The sequence below is a fragment of the Leucoraja erinacea genome, chromosome 1 (genome assembly GCF_028641065.1).
Source record: "Leucoraja erinacea ecotype New England chromosome 1, Leri_hhj_1, whole genome shotgun sequence".
Classification (NCBI taxonomy): Eukaryota; Metazoa; Chordata; class Chondrichthyes; order Rajiformes; family Rajidae; genus Leucoraja; species Leucoraja erinaceus.
In genome coordinates this window covers 66854888-66876167 of record NC_073377.1, presented here as the reverse complement: position 1 = coordinate 66876167, position 21280 = coordinate 66854888, and the positions used below count along the sequence as shown (strand labels likewise).

General features: G+C 39.5%; 1 protein-coding gene across 9 annotated transcripts in view; it reads right to left on the bottom strand.

The window, feature by feature from the left end:
• Window positions 1-21280, bottom strand: part of fryl (furry homolog, like) — a 299072-nt gene that overhangs the window by 4690 nt on the left and 273102 nt on the right. For 6 of the 9 annotated variants that reach the window (XM_055636452.1, XM_055636425.1, XM_055636427.1 and 3 more), the window contains 3 exons: window positions 20934-20999; window positions 11974-11991; window positions 4468-4578 (listed from right to left, as the gene is read on the bottom strand). In XM_055636452.1, the coding sequence (XP_055492427.1) occupies window positions 4468-4578; window positions 11974-11991; window positions 20934-20999 (195 nt within the window). The remainder of the gene's footprint in view (window positions 1-4467; window positions 4579-11973; window positions 11992-20933; window positions 21000-21280) is intronic. The other 3 variants (XM_055636421.1, XM_055636438.1, XM_055636470.1) reach the window with 1 other exon arrangement.

Genomic DNA, 21280 nt, shown 5'->3' with positions numbered 1-21280 from the left:
TGAAAGGGGGTTTCAGAGAACACAGACATTTATTGCCCATTCCTATTTGTTCTTCCAGAAGCTGGTGGTCACACAACTGAACATTTTTTTGTTGTTAGGAAGGGAGTTCCAAAATACTTATGCCCATTAAGAATTGGTGAATTAATTCCAACATGGAATGTGAATGATGGCAAGAACTTGGAAGAGCTGTTGCGTTGATGTACCTGCTGTCCTTGCCCTTCCGTGCAGTTGACGACTGCTACAGTACACAATTGTAGCCATGGTAATCCGGTAATCAAAGGGGGGCAAGCTAGCAGACTGCCATATTTTGAATGTTATTAAATTTCTTGAATAGGTACGACTTCAAATATATCATTTAAGGAAGTTAAGAATAGTACGCCAGAAACTATGAGAAATCTAGGGAGGTGAATAATTTCTAGAATACCCAGTTTGAAGTTGATGGTATTTAAAGAGGAAACATCTCACTGGCAGGATGACAAGATGTTGGAGGGTCAATCCCAAGGCACTGCAGCAGGAGTTTCTTAGGCCAATGGCTGGACTCAAATCACGTTCACCTATTTAATGAATGACATTCCATCCATGAAGGCAGAATGGAGATTTAGTAACTTTCCCTTTAATCATAGCGACTGTATCACATTGACAATTACAGTGGAGCAGAGGATGATTTCCTAGAATTATGGGTTACAGTACTCGATTAACAAATGGGAGATGTTGAGTTTGAATTTCATAAGATTACCATGAAAGAGGCCAAACTGTAAAAGTTTAATTTTTAAATTTCAAAAATGAAATATTTAGAGATTAGATTAAAGAAACAGCATGGAAACAGGTCCTAGGGCCCACTAAGTCCAAGTCGACCACAGCCACACTAGTTCTATGTCATCGCACTTTTGTATCCACTCCCTTCACAAAAGAGGCATTCGACAGAGACCAATTAGTCAACAAACCTGTATGTCTTTTGGAATGTACCTTGGGAGAGTCTTCAACAATATCTGTTTTTATCATCTGTACAACCTTATTAACACCTAGAAGAATTCCCCTGAGCAGTAATTCAGTCTCCCAGTGTTGACTCTCCTTCATCAATCAATAACTTCTTAAACCATTTTTTTCCTCTTAACTTTTCCCCGTTCTGATGAAAGCTAATTGATTTGAAGCAATGAGATCAAACTTCAGTCCTGGTGCCTACACATTTCTGCTTCTAACTTCCTTTCAGAGGTCCTGGTTTTCAACACTGGTGATTGTGCTGGCATTTTTGTCCAGATACCATATTACTGTGGTAGATTCCTTATTGGAAACAATGGGCAGTTGTATTGGATCAAACCTGTCATATCCACACGCAACTGAGAGAAACACATTGACGCCTGAAGCTAATTCAACGTGATTTTATAATTTAAACATAGAAAATAGGTGCAGGAGTAGGCCATTCGGCCCTTCGAGCCTGCACCGCCATTCAATATGATCATGGCTGATCATCCAACTCAGTATCCCGTACTTGCCTTCTCTCCGTGCCCCCTGATCCCCCTAGCCACAAGGGCCACATCCAACTCCCTCTTAAATATAGCCAAAGAACTGGCCTCAACTACCCTCTGTGGCAGAGAGTTCCAGAGATTCACCACTCTCTGTGTGAAAAATGTTCTTCTCATCTTGGTCTTAAAGGATTTCCCCCTTATCCTTAAGCTGTGACCCCTTGTCCTGGACTTCCCCAACATCGGGAACAATCTTCCTGCATCTAGTCTGTCCAACCCCTTAAGAATTTTGTAAGTTTCTATTAGATCCCCCCTCAATCTCCTAAATTCTAGCGAGTACGAGCCGAGTCTATCCAGTCTTTCTTCATATGAAAGTCCTGACATCCCAGGAATCAGTCTGGTGAACCTTCTCTGCACTCCCTCTATGGCAATAATGTCCTTCCTCAGATTTGGAGACCAAAACTGTACGCAATACTCCAAGTGTGGTCTCACCAAGATCCTGTACAACTGCAGTAGAACCTCCCTGCTCCTATACTCAAATCCTTTTGCTATGAAAGCTAACATACCATTTGCTTTCTTCACTGCCTGCTGCACCTGCATGCCTACTTTCAATGACTGGTTGTACCATGACACCCAGGTCTCGTTGCATCTCCCCTTTTCCTAATCGGCCATCATTTAGATAATAGTCTGCTTTCCTGTTTTTGCCACCAAAGTGGATAACCTCACATTTATCCACATTATACTGCATCTGCCAAACATTTGCCTACTCACCCAGGCTATCCAAGTTACCTTGCAGTCTCCTAGCATCCTCCTCACAGCTAACACTGCCCCCTAGCTTAGTGTCATCCGCAAACTTGGAGATGTTGCCTTCAATTCCCTCATCCACATCATTAATATATATTGTAAATAGCTGGGGTCCCAGCACTGAGCCTTGCAGTACCCCACTAGTCACTGCCTGCCATTGTGAAAAGGACCCGTTTACTCCTACTCTTTGCTTCCTGTTTGCCAGCCAGTTCTCTATCCACATCAATACTGAACCCCCAATACCGTGTGCTTTAAGTTTGTATACTAATCTCTTATGTGGGACCTTGTCGAAAGCCTTCTGAAAGTCCAGATACAACACATCCACTGGTTCGTCCCTATCCACTCTACTAGTTACATCCTCAAAAAATTCTATAAGATTCGTCAGACATGATTTACCTTTCGTAAATCCATGCTGACTTTGTCCAATGATTTCACCACTTTCCAAATGTGCTGCTATCCCATCTTTAATAACTGACTCTAGCAGCTCCCCCACTACCGATGTTAGACTAACTGGTCTGTAATTCCCTGTTTTCTCCCTCCCTCCCTTCTTAAAAAGTGGGGTTACGTTAGCTACCCTTCAATCCTCAGGAACAAGTTCAATGATTTCAGTTGACTTTGCAGGTAGATATTTTCTAGTTTTTAAATGTACAAGGAAAATTAACTTATTTCTGTGTCCTGCATGTTAAGGAATGTGAATGGCATAGGCCTGCATAAACATTCAACAATTAGATTGCATGAACAGTTTTGATAGCCTTAGCAGATCTGGGGAGTGTTTGAGCTCAGATGACTGCTTGGGTTGAATCAATCTGCATTGTGTTGGACTCTGCCAGGCCACACACTGGAATAGACAGGGTAGCCAGAGGCAACAGAAGAGCTGTGCTAATAACTCACTTGGGTGTAGTGAGATCATTTGATTCTCTAAACAGGGACTCACTGAGTATTTCCAGCAATTTCTGTTGATGTTTTTTAAAATTATAGCAAGGGAATCTTTAATATTATCACCAACATCATGTAAATAACTGGGATGGCAAAACATTTGGTCCTGAGAATTGACCACTCTTGAGTGCCCTTATTTTCTTCACTACCATTATTTAGATAATGCAAATTTTGCAACATCCTTGATCTTCACTTAAAATTATTTACGTCAGAATTTCTGGGACTTTCCTCTTTACTTATAGAATAGAATAGAATGCCTGTTATTGTCTTTCTACTGTAACCACTGTTGCTGACATGTTACATACACAATACTTTATTTTCAATATCACTTATTTGTTTTTTTTGGGCACACATGGGCCTTCGACAATCCACATTGTCAAATATTCAATAAATATTTGTTGAATTTGCTATCTTTGCAAGTTTTGCCACCATTTCATCTATTTCTACTATTTATTTCTCCCAGTCACCAAGGTCTGCGTGGATTATCTCTTTTTATGCCATTTAAATGTATGTGGTACAGACCTCTACAGATGCACATGCCTCTTATTTTAGCTGTTGGTAGAGAAGATTCCTTCAACAACAGTGAATTTAAAGGCCGTTGCAGGAGTTGTGTCTGGCTTATAGTCATGGGCATACAGAGAGAGAGCAGGGGTCTGAGCACACAGCCTGGAGGTATCTTAAGCCCTGAATACAATCACGTTTATGGACAATATGGATGTAGTCGCAGAAAAATATACTGCTATAAATATTTAACTTACGCACTTTTAACATAATGCTGCCTCCACGAATAATAATGAAGAGGCATAAAAAATTATTAAAAAACAATTAACATTAACAATAATGATTCAACAGGACAATGAATCCTGGGACAGTCCACAGAGCTGAAAAACAACATGAGAATGTCTCGGGGACACTGGCCACAGAGCTGAAAAATAACATGAGAAATGCAAGGGAAAAGGTTTTAAGTATATGTGAAAAAAAATAATTTCAAGCGATGACAGGGTCTGTGATGGAAGAAGAATTGTTGGTTTGAAAGTATGGTGAAAGTTTTAAATACATCTTGCATTGATTTATTTTTTACAAATTCTATTATGTGGGGTAAAGGGGTTTACTTTGGGAATACATAGAACAATTAATGGAGAACAATTATTTGAATAATGATTACCTAATCGTTATGTAGTAAGGATGCTGATTTTAACAGCTATACAAAATAGAATTCAAGGTGGATAATGGCAAGTTAGTAGAGAATGCAGAAACAGTTTACCTCGGCCTCTTGCTTAATCATGTCCACTTGATTGATAAGTTTGCAGTAGGCTTGATACAAAAGTAGTAGTTGGAAATGAAGTTTGTACAGCCTTCGACATAATTCCAGCTCCTATAAAACAGTATACATAGACAAATTAGTACCATGGCCTGATACCCATGAAACAACAGGACGATATACCAGTTACCTTTAACCAGTCAAGCAATTGCCATTTTACAATGATTTAATACAATATAAAGCTGATGAAATGCAGATGAATGCTGAGCCTTGCATCATACTCACAGTTCCTTTTCCAGTAAAGAAAGCAAAAATAAACAGCACATGTGCACTTGACATGAAGCAGCCAGCATTGCTGTGACAATGTTATCCAACACTAAACATTAATGTAATGCACACCTTTCAGAAACAAGCTCTTTGCAAATGTAGCCAAATATTTCCCACAAGATAATGTTTAATTCACTGCTACACTGAAACTATGGTATCTCTGTCATGTGAAGTAAAAAGCTACATTTTACTTTATTTGATTTTTGATTCGTCTATAGTATTGCAAAATCAAATGACCTCACTACGCTCAAGTAAGGAATACTGGGACAAGAAAATGTGATCAACAAATCGATAACCACCGAGTCCACAAAAAATCAACCGGACAGACTGTAACCTGCCACAGAGAACGTGTGGAGCCAGGAATCAATACTTTACTGCCCTCAGGAGAAGTGGCCGCCTACTCCACAGCTAAGGAATCAAATCCACTGCACAACCTCCCACCACCCCACCCCAGTTGACTGTGAACACAACATTTGACAGTAGACCACATTGTAAACCAGACCCCAAGACAAGGGTAAGGGTTCCAAAATATCCACCAAATGACAAGAGAATGCAGTGACAATGTTATCTAACACGTTACACTAATACAACACAATTTTTAGAAACAAGGTTCTGAACAGATGTAGCAAAATATTTTCCACAAAATAATTTTTAATTCCACTGCAAAGATTGACTGGATGGACTGACCCAGTCTTGAAAATCTTATTGTTATATGATAGCGATGACAGTCACACTAATTTAGGTGTAAGCAATATACCCATAAACAACAAAAATAATGAAATATATGCTGTGATATTTCATATTCTGGAATATAACTGAATCTGGAATAAACAGAAGTTTACCTTGTGATTCCTATTTTTAACATTTCTAGTAAACTTTCCACATGTTATAAGAACTACAAATGTTTCACAATTTTACAAAGTTTGCAACAATGCCTTGCACATGACTGCGCAAATCTTTCTGTTCTTACCCAGTGACCTTAGTAAGTACACTATAAACCTATCTTTTCGATAGCTTGTCAATACTTTTTGAATAGTTATAAATAATAAAACATTCTCATATTACCAGTTTAAAAAAAAGTCTAATTTGATCAAATGTTATCGTAAAATGTTACTGCCTCTGTTTAAGGCAGATAGATAGATTCTTGATTAGTACGGGTGTCAAGGGTTATGGGGAGAAGGCAGGAGAATGGTTAGGAGGAAGAGATAGATCAGCCACGGTTTAATGGTGGAGTAGAATTTGGGCCAAATGGCCTAATTTTGCACCTATCATTTATGGCCTCATGAAAATGGTGGACACAGAGAACATTTGTTCATATTGAGCTGTGTCTCAGTTATATAGTTTCACACATCACCTAGTTCTTTTTACCTTTAACCAACAGGAAGAGAAAATTGATATGGATTCAGTACTATTTGAATTGTTTTGGAGCAGACCTCCCACACAGTCGACAGTGCTGTTGCCAAGACTTATGGGCCAGTCCCACTTAGGCGATTTTTCAGTCGACTGCCAGTGGAACACACACGCACACATGGCTTCCTTCACCAGCCCGTTATGCAGGCGGGGGACATGGCATAGAAACATAGAAATTAGGTGCAGGAGTAGGCCATTCGGCCCTTCGAGCCTGCACCGCCATTCAATATGATCATGGCTGATCATCCAACTCAGTATCCCGTACCTGCATTCTCTCCATACCCCTGATCCCCTTAGCCACAAGGGCCACATCTAACTCCCTCTTAAATATAGCCAATGAACTGGCCTCAACTACCCTCTGAGGCAGAGAGTTCCAGAGATTCACCACTCTCTGTGTGAAAAAAGTTCTCGGTTTTAAAGGATTTCCCCTTTATCCTTAAGCTGTGACCCCTTGTCCTGGAAAGCGGGCAGAGTGTGGTCTGAGTGAAATTCACACGGTGGAAAGCCAATGTGATACTGAAAAACACCGCGATGAACAGGAAGGTTGGCGCTGTAATTAAGATGGAGAAAACACAGTGTACGGGAAGGTCACGCAAGTCCTTTAAAAGAGGGGGGGAGATGGGGGTGGGGCAGCGGGGAGCTGGGGGTGGGCGAGGGGGGAGTGGAGACAACTTTATGAGCCAGAGATACGCGGCTATGAATCTCGGCGGACATTTAACATTACCGGTCGGTTATTCGTCGTTCTGAAAACTGCTTACGTTTTTTTTCCCCCCAATGAGCCAATGAAATTCACTGGTCAGCACCGGCTACAACCTACAAGAACCTACGACAACCCACTACCACTGCACCTATGGCACGAGAATTCTCGCTACTCTCCATGGCTGCTTCATTCTGGTCGCAACTAATTTTTCAACATGGGAACTACTCACGACCATGACTACCCAGCAACCACCCGCGAACATGTGGTGATCTCATAGTCTCCTGCAGTCGCCTAAGTGGGACAGGCCCATTAGCCATAATTTTTTGCTGAAGCCCCGAAATCGAAAACTGATAGGGGGTTAAGCCAGCAGCACCATTCTTCAATTCGTCTTAAGCACCTTATTGAGAGTATTGCAACCTTTAAGGATCATTGATTTCTGCTTGTGGGTTTTCCTGTTTCTTCACACCTTTCAGTATCCTCCAATGTACAGCATATTCCTCTGCTTCAATAGACAATAGGTGCAGGAGTAGGCCATTCAATGTGATCATGGCTGATCATCCTTAATCAGTACCCCGTTCCTGCCTTCTCCCCATATCCCCTGACTCCGCTACCTAGCTCTCCAGAGAACCGGCCTCTACCGCCCTCTGAGGCAGAGAATTCCACAAACTCACAACTCTCTGTGAGAAAAAGTGTTTCCTCGTCTCCGTTCTAAATGGCTTCCCCTTATTCTTAAACTGTGGCCCCTGGTTCTGGACTCCCCCAACATCGGGAACATGTTTCCTGCCTCTAGCGTGTCCAAACCCTTAATAATCTTACATCTCAATAAAACCCCTCTCATCCTTCTAAACTCCAGAGTACACAAGCCCAGCCGCACCATTCTCTCAGCATATGACAGTCCCGCCATTCCGGGAATTAACCTTGTAAACCTACGCTGTACTCCCTCAATAGCAAGAATGTTCTTCCTCAAATTAGGGGACCAAAACTGCACACAATACTCCAGGTGTGGTCTCACTAGGGCTCTGTACAACCGCAGTAGGACCTCTTTGCTCCTATATTCGATTCCTCGTTATAAAGGCCAACATGCCATTCGCTTTCTTCACTGCCTGCTGTACCTGCAAGCTTACTTTCATTGACTGATGAACAAGGATCCCCAGATCCCGTTGTACTTCCCATTTTCCCAACTTGACTCCATTTAGATAGTAATCTGCCTTCCTGTTTTTGCTACCAAAGTGGATAACCTCACATTTATCCACATTAAACTGCATCTGCCATGCATCTGCCCACTCCCCCAACCTGTCCAAGTTACCCGGCATTCTCATAGCATCTTCCTCACAGCTCACACTGCCACCCAGCTTTGTGTCATCTGCAAATTTGCTAATGTTACTTTGAATCCCTTCATCTCATTGATGTATATTGTAAATAGCTGTGGTCCCAACATCGAGCCTTGCGGTACCCCACTAGTCACTGCGGGCTTCACTGCAGCTCCAAAGACATGACATTGCACTTTTCCATTATTGAATTCTATTTGCCATTTTACACAGCTGCACAGCTAAGATATCCACGCCATCTTTCAGAGGCTGTTTTCCCCTCGCTATTAACAGCAACATCAATGTTTGTATCATTTGCAAACTTCTTTAATGCTTCCCCTACTTCTATGCCTAAATCATTAATATGCACAACAAAAAGTTAGGATCCAACTAATGAGCCTAATGAAATCCTCTTGGTAACACTCTTCGAAGTCACAAAAACATCGATCAACCATGTCGCTGAGCCAGCTTTGGATCTAATTTGTCACTCTCCCATGAATTATAGATTTTACTTCCATCTTCTGAAAATTTGTTAATCAGTTAATCATAGCTGACCTCAGTTTCACTGACTATTTTTCAATATTCTGTCTCTCAGAATTGATTCCCATTATGTTTAACCCATTCAACATTTTCTCTTCCTCCCTAATCTCAATGTTGGTGCCATCCTAATTGCATAACATATTGTAGATACTTGTACAAAGTGGCCACCTTCACAAAAGAGTTTGATTTCTAAGAAACTCCACTCCGTCCTTACCCACTTGCTCGTTATTTCTAAAACCATCTTTGGATTTTCTATGATTTAAAAATAACCCAATCTCACCCGGAATCCTTGTAATCAAAATAACTACGCTGTCATTGATGCACTTCTTCAGCAATAGCCATGATATCATAATTTCACATCTATTTGTGCCAATCTCATCTGCCAAATTCATTATGACCCTGCATTTTAGGATATTCCATTTGGCACAACCAAAATTGTTCTGTATCTATTTTCATACTTTCGGTTTATTCTGTCTTCCCAGTACTCTCATTAATTTACAATAGACATTCACTCAGTCTTAAATTTTCTACCTGCCTTATTGCATAAAATCATTTTAGTTCACTGCATTTCATTTAACTTAAAATCTGCAAAAGTTATCATGAATTAATTTCAGAACAAATAAATGCACATGTAAGCAGTGCTTCCACAGCTCAATTTCCCCCCCCCCCCTGAAATAGAATCCCAAATTACCTGGAATTTGATGGTATTTCCTGAAATTTTCAAAAATGCTTCCTGCATGCTATTTGTTGGTTTTCTTTTGCGGGCACACGTTAACAACACAAAGAAGGCAAAACAGATCTATGTAACTACACTGTAGCTGCCTGCATCTGTTACTCATTTGTACGGTGTTATGCAAGGCATTATGTACTGTGCACATATATGATGTAGCCTAGCCTGCATGGTATGCATATTGTGTGTTCAGTGCAGTGTGTGCCTGGAATACAGTGTCACAAAAACCTCAAACAACAGTCAATCAATAAATCAAATTATTTATTTGTCACATGCACCAATTAAGGTACAGTGAAATGTGAGTTACCATACAGCCTCTAATTAGCCTCAAACTAAACTACTGGGTTGTGACGGCTCCCTCCCTCTCCCCTTACCTTCTTCCCCCTCCCTCGACCCTCTCTCCCTTCCTTCTCTCCTCTCCCTCACTCGCCCTCTCTCTTTCCACCTCTCTCCCTCCCCCTCTCTTTTCCCCCCTCCCCCTCTTCTCTCCCCTCCCTCTCAGCGTTGGAGGGTCCGCGGTGGGAGGGAGTGGGGTGAAGGCGGGGGCTTGGCCGGAGTGGTGCCTGGTGTCGGGTCGTGGCTGCTGTCAGGACTGGGTTCAGAGTCAGCCATTCCCGCTCACACCTGGTGCCAGGAGAACGGTCTCCCCGGACTGACCTCCGGCAGCTCCCTGGACGCCAGGCTGACCGGTGGCGAGGTTCCCATGCCGCGGATGGAGGCAATGGACCGGGTGGGAAGACACCACAGCCCCAAGCCCGGAGAAACGGGCACTCCTTTTATTTTCCAAATCATCCCGTGGGCCGGATTGAAACCCTTCGTGGGTAGTTTGACACCTTGATATAAAACAAACAGACCCCCCCTCCCCAACACAATATTCCACCACTCACCCAGACTAGGCACGAGGCGTCGAGGTGATGGATGTAGTGAAAATCGTGGTGATCTAATCCCGCCCGGGCCCACTGCGCAACCGCAGGAAGACAGCGTCATTTTGCGTCCCTACCGTGTCACCGGCCTCCCCCAACTGCGCAGGCACAGATGGTCGCAAATATTTTTTCTCCGCCCCAAATCATCCCGCGGGCCGGATGCGGAAATTTCCCGAAATTATCTAATTTCCCTAAAATTATCCGGTCAACCCGAATTTCGGATAATTTTCTTCAAAGTGGAAACACTGCATGTAAGAGTAGAACATTACACTTCAAATTGTTGGTGGAAGAGTGGAATACTATAGATAATTTACAGCATCTGAATTGTTGGACCTTTTATATTAACATGGTCCAGAATGCATTACATTTGCTTGTAATATGCCGTTAGTAATGAGGCTGTAACAAACAATTCATTATCAACGCCATTTGGTCTCTTACTATGATAATTACTATTATTTTTATCAATACAGTAATGCTTTGCTAAAATATCAAAAGGTATCAATGTTTTTGTTTATTAATATTTATAGAAAAATTCTAGGGAATCTAATGATTTTTTTAAATATGTTTGCTAAATATGGAATGATACATTATTAGTTTATTTAACACATTAGGGAGTTATTCAACATATTCACCGCTAGTGGTTTAAATTGTAAGAATTTTACAGTATACACTTAGGAGCAATACAATCAATTAATCACTATGCTAGGAATGGGTGCCTAGAAAACAACTACTTGAATTTATGTATCACCCTTAAGGGTAGTAATAGTGAATGGGTAATAAAATGTCTAGCAGTGTTATCAAACAAAAAATATCAATAAACAAAAGAGCAGATTATAGATAAGGTTATACAAACATTACATTAAAATAATTGGAATAGCATACGGCATTTTAAATTAGTAAAATGTGATGTGATATGTACCAAGGTAGGCAGGATAAAGCCAGTGGAACTGAAGGAAAGGCAAATAATTTCCAAAAGAGCAATTTCTTGGAAATTGTACAGTTGCTTAGAAAGTGCTGAATTGCTTCTTTTTATGCATAACAATTCCATGGTTCTATAACTTAATGTAATATTGAGATTCATTTTTCATTTAGTTCATTGCTGCCTACTGCATGAAAACTCACCAATGCTTTCCCTGAAAGCATATAGCCAGTATCACCAATATCAATCCTTATATATACATAAAATCACCAAAAACAACCAATGTAGTCGCACTTACTTCTGACGTCGAACAATTGATGCTGTTATTTACCTCACAACTGAATTCCATTTCATCACTACCAGAATAACAGATCCAATGTACTTTATATAGTCATGGAAGATGTAGAATGAAAGCTTTTTTTCTGTTTTCTCTCAGTATTTATGTCAAGCGTTACAAGGGCATGACGTGTGACAAGTAACATAAACAACATAGAAGCAGTAAAAAGCATTATTTGGTAGTTGCAAACCACGTGTACACCTGTATGACTGATGGCAGACAAACTGCAAGATTACACATGTAAACACAGCAAGCAGATGTAAGTTTGAAATTCCAACACTGTTAAGATGTCCAGTGGACAAGAACCATCACTTACTGCTAGAACTTCCATTTGCTAAGCAAGAAGGCGAAGTCACAAAACAAGGAAAGAAAAGAGATCAAGAATTAGTGACAGTTAAAGATGCCCCAGTGTTATATAAGAACCAATTTACAAACTATTACATACTAAACTCAAATGCCCGAGTGGTGGTTAGATTTACTCACAGGAATTTCATCTCGTCTAAATCATTCTGGAGGCTCCTTAACTGATTAAAAAATATTTAAATATTTGAAATAGTTAAAAATATTTCAGATTAAGCAGACACTGCTATTGATCACAAATCATTTTAGCGCTGTGGCAAATTTGTGAAATATTTCATATGCAATTAAAATGCTCCATCATGTGATTATGCAGAACATTAAAAAATAGGAGGTCATTCAGCCTCGAGTATCTGCTCCACTTTCATAAGATTATAGCTGATCTTTTCCCTCAAAACCACTTTCCTGCATTATCCCATCACATTAACTCCCTTAATGGAGTCATAGAGTCTACATGACATAGTTATTATAGTCTATAAGGTGCAGGTCTGGCTGCATTTGGAGTACTGTGAGCAAATCTGGGCCCCAAATCTGAGGATGTGCTGGCTCTGGAGAGGGTCCAGAGGGGGGTTTACAAGAAATGATCCCAGGAATGTGGGTTAGCATACAGTGAGCGTTTGACAGCACTGGTCCTCTGCCCGCTGGCGTTTAGAAGGGGGGTCGCTTACAGAAACTTACAGAATAGTAAAATGCATAGAGTGGATGTGGAAAGGACGTCTAGGACCAAAGGTCATAGCCTCAGAATTAAAGGTCGCTCTTTTAGAAAGGAGGTGAGGAGGAATTTATTTAGTTAGAGGGTCGTGGAGGCCAAGTCAGTGGATATTTTTAAAGCAGAGATAGCCAAATTCTTGATTAGAATGGATGCCAAGGTTTATGGGGAGAAGGCAGGAAAATGGGATTAGGAGGCAGAGATCAGCCATGATTGAATGGTGGAGTAGACCCGATGGGCCTAATTCTACTCCTATAGCTTGTGAACTTGTGAAACACAGGAGGACAGAGGAACTTGGGGCAGTCAATGGAAGTGCCTTGAGAGCAGTCCGTATTATGGTCAAAGAGGTGCTGAAGGTACTATTGTGTATGAAGTTCGACAAATCTCCATGGCTTGATCATATATATCAGAGAACATTGTGGCAAACCAGAGAGGAAATTGCAGGAGCACTGGTTGAAATTTACGAGTCGTCTTTAAATACAGTAGAGGTGCCGGAAGACTGGAGGGTGGAAAATGTTGTGCGTTTATTCAAGAAGGGCTGCAGGGAAAATGCTGGGAACTATAGGCCAGTGAGTTTAACATCTGTAGTTGGAAAGTTACTAGAATGTATGCCGAGGGTTAGGAATGTAGGTGCATAGTTCCCTGTAGGTGGAGTCATAGGTAGATCGGGTGGACAAAAAGGCTTTTGGCACATTGGCCTGCATCAGCCAGAGTATTGAGTATAGAAGTTGGGAGGTCATGTTGCAGTTGTATAAGACGTTGGTTGGCCATATTTGGAGTATTGTGTTCGGTTGCAGAGACCGTGTTATAGCAAAGATGTTGTCAAACTGGAAAGGGTACAGAGAAGATTTACGAGGATGTTGCCAGGACTAGAGGATTTTAGCTATAGGCAAAGGTTGAGTAGGCTGAGACTCTATTCCTTGGTGCACAGGAGGATGAGGGGTGATCTTATAGTATACAAGATCATGAGAGGAATAGATCGGGTAGATGCACAGAATGTCTTGCCCAGAGTAGATGAATCGAGGGCCAGAGGTTTAAAGTGAAGGTGAAAGATAATAGGAATCTGAGGGGTAACTTTTTCACACAAAGGCTGGTGGATGTATGGAACAAGCTGCCAGAGAAGGTAGTTGCGGCAGGGACTATCCCAACTTTTAAGAAACAGTTAGACAGGTACATGGATGGGACAGGTTTTGAGGGATATGGACCAAATGCTGGCATGTGGAACTAGTGTAGCTGGAACATGTTGGCCGGTGTGGGCAAGTTTGGCCAAAGGGCCTGTTTCCACACTGTATCACTCACTCTCTCTATTGTGATAGTACCTCATTGAATTATTTTAAGAAGTGGCACAGAAGACTATGTAAAACAATGGATGGATTATTTGGATTTTGAAAGACATCCGATGGAATCATGACCGCAATCAGTGCAGTGGGAGTCAGGAAGGAGGGAGCAGAATGCATAGCGTTCTAAAAATGAAAATGTGGGATTAAGGGCAGCTATGCAGATTGGCCAAGGTCAGTAGGCAGTGTATCTCAAGGATCAATTCAGGAACAATACTGCAAACAATTTACATTATTAATTGGGATGGGATGGAAATGGAAATATAATATTAACATTTGGAAAGGTAGATAACAGATAGGAAGATTGTATAACTGTGAACGCAGGTCTATGATGTATAACTGTGGGGCATGATATTAATGGGCATAAGAGCAAGTGAGTGGAGCAGCAAGAGTTGTCGCATTTGTGTCATTAAATATATTTAAAATATATAATTTAAAGAATATGTATGGTTAATCTAAAACATGTTTATTGTTTATTGGTTGAACTGGTTTGGACTACAAATCTGCCCCTCTGCACTGAAGAGTTGTGCACCACTGAATTAAATGTATCAAACTCCTTGTTAGGTCATACTGCAAACATTATAAAGATCTGTTCTCCATATTAAAAAATAATAAAGTTAAACCCAGTTCATCCTGCACCATTATCATTTTTGTTATTTATTACTATTGCCTTTTTTCTGATCCTCCCTTTTCCTCCTTACCTTATCCCAAACTTTTCTCCATTTTCTCCATTTGTCCAAAATCTGATATATCTGTAACATTTTCTAGTTTTTTTTAATGAAAATATCAGTATTGAAATATTGTTTTATGTTTCTCTCTCGTAATTTAAATATTTCAAACATCTGCTGATTATACATTTTGGTGAACTCAATTACGCAGTTCAAAATATTTTTTGAATTTGTTAGTTCTTAATGGCAATATTCACTAAAGTGCCGTACAAAATATCAGGTGTAAAATATACAGCAGAATGTTGTAAAACTTGGTTACGTTTAAAAGCGAATGGCTATGGTAACATTATCTTAATGTTTTAGGGGAGAGATGGGTTGAAGCCCTGGTTTTGTCCAATTTGATATTGCTTTACATGTGTAATTTGAACTCGAATGCATGAAACGCAATTTTGAAACCTGCTGATGACAAGAAAGGACATTTGGCTTTGGAGAAATATACGACATTTATTAGAATGGGTCGGAAACTCACAGAAGTATTTTAATATGGTTACAAGTGAGATAATATATTTTGGAAAAATAAAATGAGAAATGAAAGTGTACACTCAATGATTGATGAAGGAATTGGATAAATATTGAGACTAAAAGGTTCTGTTCTTGACAATTTTTCCCTGACAGTCTTTGTGCAGCCATTAAAACGATTGAAAGCATCCAGGATTTATAAATAGAAGCATTGAAATAAATAATAATGAATTTAAATAAAACAGTGGATTCATTTCAGAGTGCTTCATTGTGGAAAGGCAATGAAAGTCACTGGAGAGTGTACAGGGTTAATGTATTGGGGTCATTTCAAGGACAGAATATTTATATTTACAAGACTTAAAATACAGATGCCATTTAAGATTGAACAAAGAGTTAAGTGGGGATTATTTGGAAATTGGAAAGGAGCAAGCCCCTTAAGCCTACTACATTCAACAATGAACCTATTGTTGTCCCATAGCCCTTAAAAACTTTCCTAAACAAAATTTTGAATCTGGAATTAATAGATTTTTTCAAAGGTACAAACACATCTATAACCTCAGAAAAGCAGAATATTTTCTTAACTTAATGTTTGGCTCTAATTTTAAGACTTCCTGCTGCAGATTCAAGAATTACCCAAAGCATATTTGATCAAATCATAAATTTGTAATCCTTTTCAGGTATGGTACATCACTGTTAATAATTAAATAACCAATCTTGTAATATTTGAAAAATGTTTACTTCTGATGTAAAAATAGTACTTTTAACATAATTCCCTAAAATGCTCGAAGGGGGAAGCATCTTTTGCATTTTGCTATGAACAAGGTAGATTGGCAGCCTACTTGGGTAGGCCCGAGGCTAAATTCACTATTGTAATCCAGAGAGCAAGACAGTAGACTGGAATGGCCCTTTTCTGGCAAAGCAGCATATTAATTTATTTCCTTTCCCATTAGGACAAAATCCAGTGGGATGCTAATGTCTGCATTAAATACATCCATCCATCTTTTCGAATGGTCATGAACGAGACAAGAATGAAGAGGTATGGAGGAATGTCTGGTACAAGTGTCAATTAACTCAATCCTTCTGCTTGAGGCAGGCTGACAAATAAATGGTACCCCTCAATTAGACTAGAAAATGAATACATGTTTTGTACATTTGTGGTTGATCCAACCACTGTTCTCCAATATAGTTTACATAAAAAATAAAATAGAAAGTAGTGGTTCCAGGGAAGGAAAGGTTGTGCAAGCCATTCGCAAGGGACCCGCAACTACTGCATAAACATATATATTTTTTAAAAGGTGAGTAGTTGGAGGGACAAGATGTAACACAGTGAGTCCAGGGGAAAGTATGGCCTTCTGGGATTTCTTTGGAGATTGCTGATTCTATTCAGACTTAGTGGATAAAGTAGTTCATGTTGCATTCTGTTGATCCATGTCCGCATGCTGTAATGTCTACTTTGAATTGAATAAAGTAGACCCACCAAATGTCTTTAAGAATGGGTTATTTGGCACAAATTCAAGAACATTTTATAAGTTTTATGTAAGTTGCACATTTCCAAAGGCTGCTTATTTTCCATAAACACAAAACAAGTTAATTTTGTCCTTTGGAATGCCAGGAAGAATTCTGGCTGTAAAAGGCCACATACATAATTTATTAATTGCAAAGATTTTAGAAACTATTAGAATGCACTTGGGCCAGAAAGGGAACATGATGAGCGAGTTACCAAAGTTGACCATGCAGCTCAACATGTGCGCGTGTGTCCAGTAATTAGACAACTGAAAAAGTGCATTTATGAAATTAATCCCCAGATCATTAAATAAATAATTGAAACAGAGATAAGTTAAGCAGAAAGTGTCCGTGCACTGAGAATGCTTGTAAATGAGTATAGTTCCATGTTCCCCGTGATGTTGTCACATAAATCCCGAATTAAACATAAATCTTACAATCGTTGTTCCCCTTTATTTTCCAGGTGTTTTCTCTTTAGTAATTGTACTGATTTTGTTCTTTGTTGTCACCATATCTGGGTTCCTCACAACTTTAGTGAACATGATGTAAAATATCTGTTTAATGCCTCAGCCAATTTTTTAATTCTGCATAATGATTTCTGCATTTTACACTATGGGTCCCCTCTTCTTATACATTCACTCTATAATCACTCAAGGCCTTTTCATGGATGTTATGCAGTATGTTGAACAACTCACACACATCGGATGTAGTCTTACCAAGGTCTTTGTATGGCTGTAGTCACTTCTATTCAAGATTTAAAGGTTAGCATTCCATTTGTCTTTTTTGAATTATTATTTTTTTCCTGATCATGCCACCTTATTGATCTATGTACCTCGTTTGATCTTCATTGCTTTGAGCTTTTAAAGCGTATGCGTCAAAACAAATGACCTTGTACTTGCCTGCACTGATATCCATTTTGCCACAGTCAATTACTTAATCTTTAAATATCTCTTTGTAATTTAATGCAACAGTACTTAGAATGCCATTTATCTTTGTATCATCAAACTTGGATACATGCCTTTTAGTCATGAATAGTTATATGATGAAATAGCTGCAGCTCCATTATTGATTGCTGCAGAAGAGCACACGACACACTCTGCATATTCGAATACCTACCCTTAAACCTACTCTTTCTTCGACCACTCAGTCATTTCCCCAAATTCCTGCAATTTCGTGAGGTTATAATTCAGTTAATAATCATTCGCTGAATCAAATATTTTATTGGAAGTCCACGTTATTCTGCAGATATGCCCCCCTGTCTAGTACTTCTTTCACCCCTCAAAAACACTGAAATCTGGTTCACAGAGCCAGATCTACACTCTACAAATCCAACGAGTTCTTGCTGATCAGCTAAAACTATACTGTCCTAAAGATAATGTGTCCATAATTTGCCCATTGACCCCCACTGATATAGTGAATTGACATACACAATTGAACAAAACAAAAATCAAGAGAATTTTGGAAGATTAATAGTTACAGCAGCTGTCACTAATTTCTGTAAAATGTAGGGAGAGAATTGTGGCCCTAAGGATTTGTTACTTTTAAAATAATAAACATAGAACACTAATTCCTTAGGTCGTGAGTTAGTAAGGGAACAAAAAGCATGTTCAAATTTCTAAGAAAGCAAAACATGGTGGAAAAGGTCTTGTGATAAGTTTATGTGATACGAGCAGAATTGGGCAAATCGGCCCATCAAGTATACCCCACCATTCAATCATGGCTGATCTATATCTCCCCCCCCCTAACCCCATTCTCCTGCCTTCTCCCCATAACCCCTGACACCCTTACTAATCAAAAATCTATCTATCTCTGCTTTAAAAATATCAATTGCCTTGGCCACCACAGCCTTTCGTGGCAAAGAATTCCACAAATTCCTTGTATGTGAATACTTGGCCAATAAACATATTCATTCATAAACTTATTCATTCATTCAGATTCACCACCCTCTGACTAAATAGATTCCCCCCTCATCTCCATCGTAAAGGAACTTCTGTTAATTCTGAGGCTATGACCTCTAGTTCTGGACTCTCCCACTAGTAGAAACATCCTCTCCACATCCACTCTATCCAAGCCTTTCACTATTCGGTACATTTCAATGAGCTGCTCTCTTTGCCATCTTTACTACCGATTCGACTTGCAGATTAACTTTTTGGGAATCCTGCACCAGCATTCCCAAGACCCTTTATACCTCCGATTTCTGGATTCTCTCCACATTTAGGAAATAGTCTATGCCTTTATTCCTACTACCAAAATGCATGACTACGTACTTTGCTATACTATATTCCATCTGCCACTTCTCTGCCCACCCTCCCAACCTGTCCAAGTCCTTCTGCAGAGTCCCTAATTTCTCTACACTACCTGCCCCTCCAAGTATTTTCGTATAATCCGCAAACTTGGCACAAGCCTTCAATCCCCTCGTCCAAATCATTAATATACAACGTGAAGAGTAGCGGCCCCAGCACCGACCCATGTGGAACTCCGCTAGTCACTGGCAGTAAACCAGAAAAAGCCCTCTTTATTGCCACTCTTTGTCTTCTGCCATCCTGCTATCCATGCTAGTATCTTCCCTATGATACCATTTGTCCTCCTCTTCCTTAACAGCCACATTTGGGGAAACTTATCAAATCTAGGTGAGCAACAATTACTGACTCTTTTGTTTACCCTACTATTTACTTCTTTAAAGAATTCCAGCAGTTTCTTCAGGAAAGATCTCCCCTTCACAAAACCATGCTGACTTTGTTGCAGGATAGAATGTTTGATAAGTGGAGGTGATGAGACAGAGACTATTATTTTTCAAAGTCACATTTTTTTGCAGAAGGCATAGGATTCAAGAGAAATGTAAGGTACTGCATGTTTTGAAATATGCTATTGCACCGTTGGTAGAGGCACAAAAAGCCAAATATCTTTCCTCTGTACTACATAGCAGAACAGTTATAAATGTCAATGCTGAAAGTTATAATTGTTAAGTAGTTCATCAGCACCACAATGCAACATCTCTTAAAATAACGTACTTCATTTAGATTTTTTTCCAAGACATAAATTTAAAGCTCCAGATATATTACTGCTGCAATATTGAATGGATTTTGAAAATACACTGCCAATGCTGCAGTTAGAAATACAATAAAATATTCCGAATTGAAGGCAGCGATATTTCCATGGGAGTATCTTACACAACACAGCAATATATTTCTGTGTTTAAGAAGAAGTTTAACATTTCTCATATCAATGGTCAACTGATCTCCTCTGTATTATTATGAAACAAGTGAAGATGAAACAGTAATTGAATTTGTTTCTTTTACTAATTAGCTATTCAACTTGCTGAATAAATTGTTGGAACTTTCAATAGAAGTTATCAACTAGGCATTGATTTTTCTTTATTTCAAAAATAAGTAATTTGATGTTGTTCCAAGAGCCACTTCCTCTTGCACTATGTATCTTCCCTTTTGCTCTATCTATTGTACTTGAGTTTGACGATTGTATTTATGCATGATATATCTGATCTGTTTGGATAGCATGAAAGACAAAGCTTTTCACTGTACCTTAGTACACATGGCAATAATAAACCTATACCGGCTGTTTCAATCGGACTGTAAAAACATACTGTGTTCCTTACATTAACATGGAGCAAGTTACAAGTTTACTGCATAATCTGCAACAGATTATTATACAAATAGAATTAAGACATGGTTCATGTCAAGATGCTGTTGAATATTATTTACAAATAAATTGTGATGCTACATGCAAATGACTCTTATTATTATATACACAAACATAACAGCATATTTACAGAAAATAAGACACAAAAAGCTGAAGTAACTCAGCGGGACAGGCACATCTCTGGAGAGAGGGAAGGTGATGTTTCGGGTCGAGACCCTTCTATATGTACACACAATTTCCTAAAGTGGGCCAGTGTTTGAATTCTTATGGGATCCATTTTAATAAAGATAGTGGTGGAAGCTTGTGTTATAAGAGAGAGCCTGCACAGTTAACTGCACCGACAAAAATGATACCAACAATATATTCCAAGTGTTTAAATCATCATCCAAATGCTTAGCCATCCAATTTTCCAAAGAATTCCTCTATACCTTGGCAATCAATAAATGGAAAGATGAATATATTATATCGGAGTAGGGGTGGAGTTGAAGAGAAGTTGGTGGAAGAATGGAAAAATGCAGACACTCACCTGTGCACCTCTATTGGTTCGTTGATTATCCCCTGCACCAAAAGTCCTTTTACAGTTTTCCAACCACTGCATTAAAAATATTCAAATGTTTCAGTAAATTAGAAGTTAAAAATGTACCAAGTCATGACAAATATAAATCTATGGTTATTTATCGATAAATCATGCAGAATTCCCTCATACAGCGAAACCAATATATACTTGCACAGCAAGTCCCCAGTCCCCAAACCCACCTTCCTTTCTTAATCTGCTAAACAATCAACACTACTTGGCAAAGTAAATTGCAAGTTTATTTCAGTCACCACGTTACAAATAACAGATTCAATTCATCATTGCTGGAATGGGGTGGA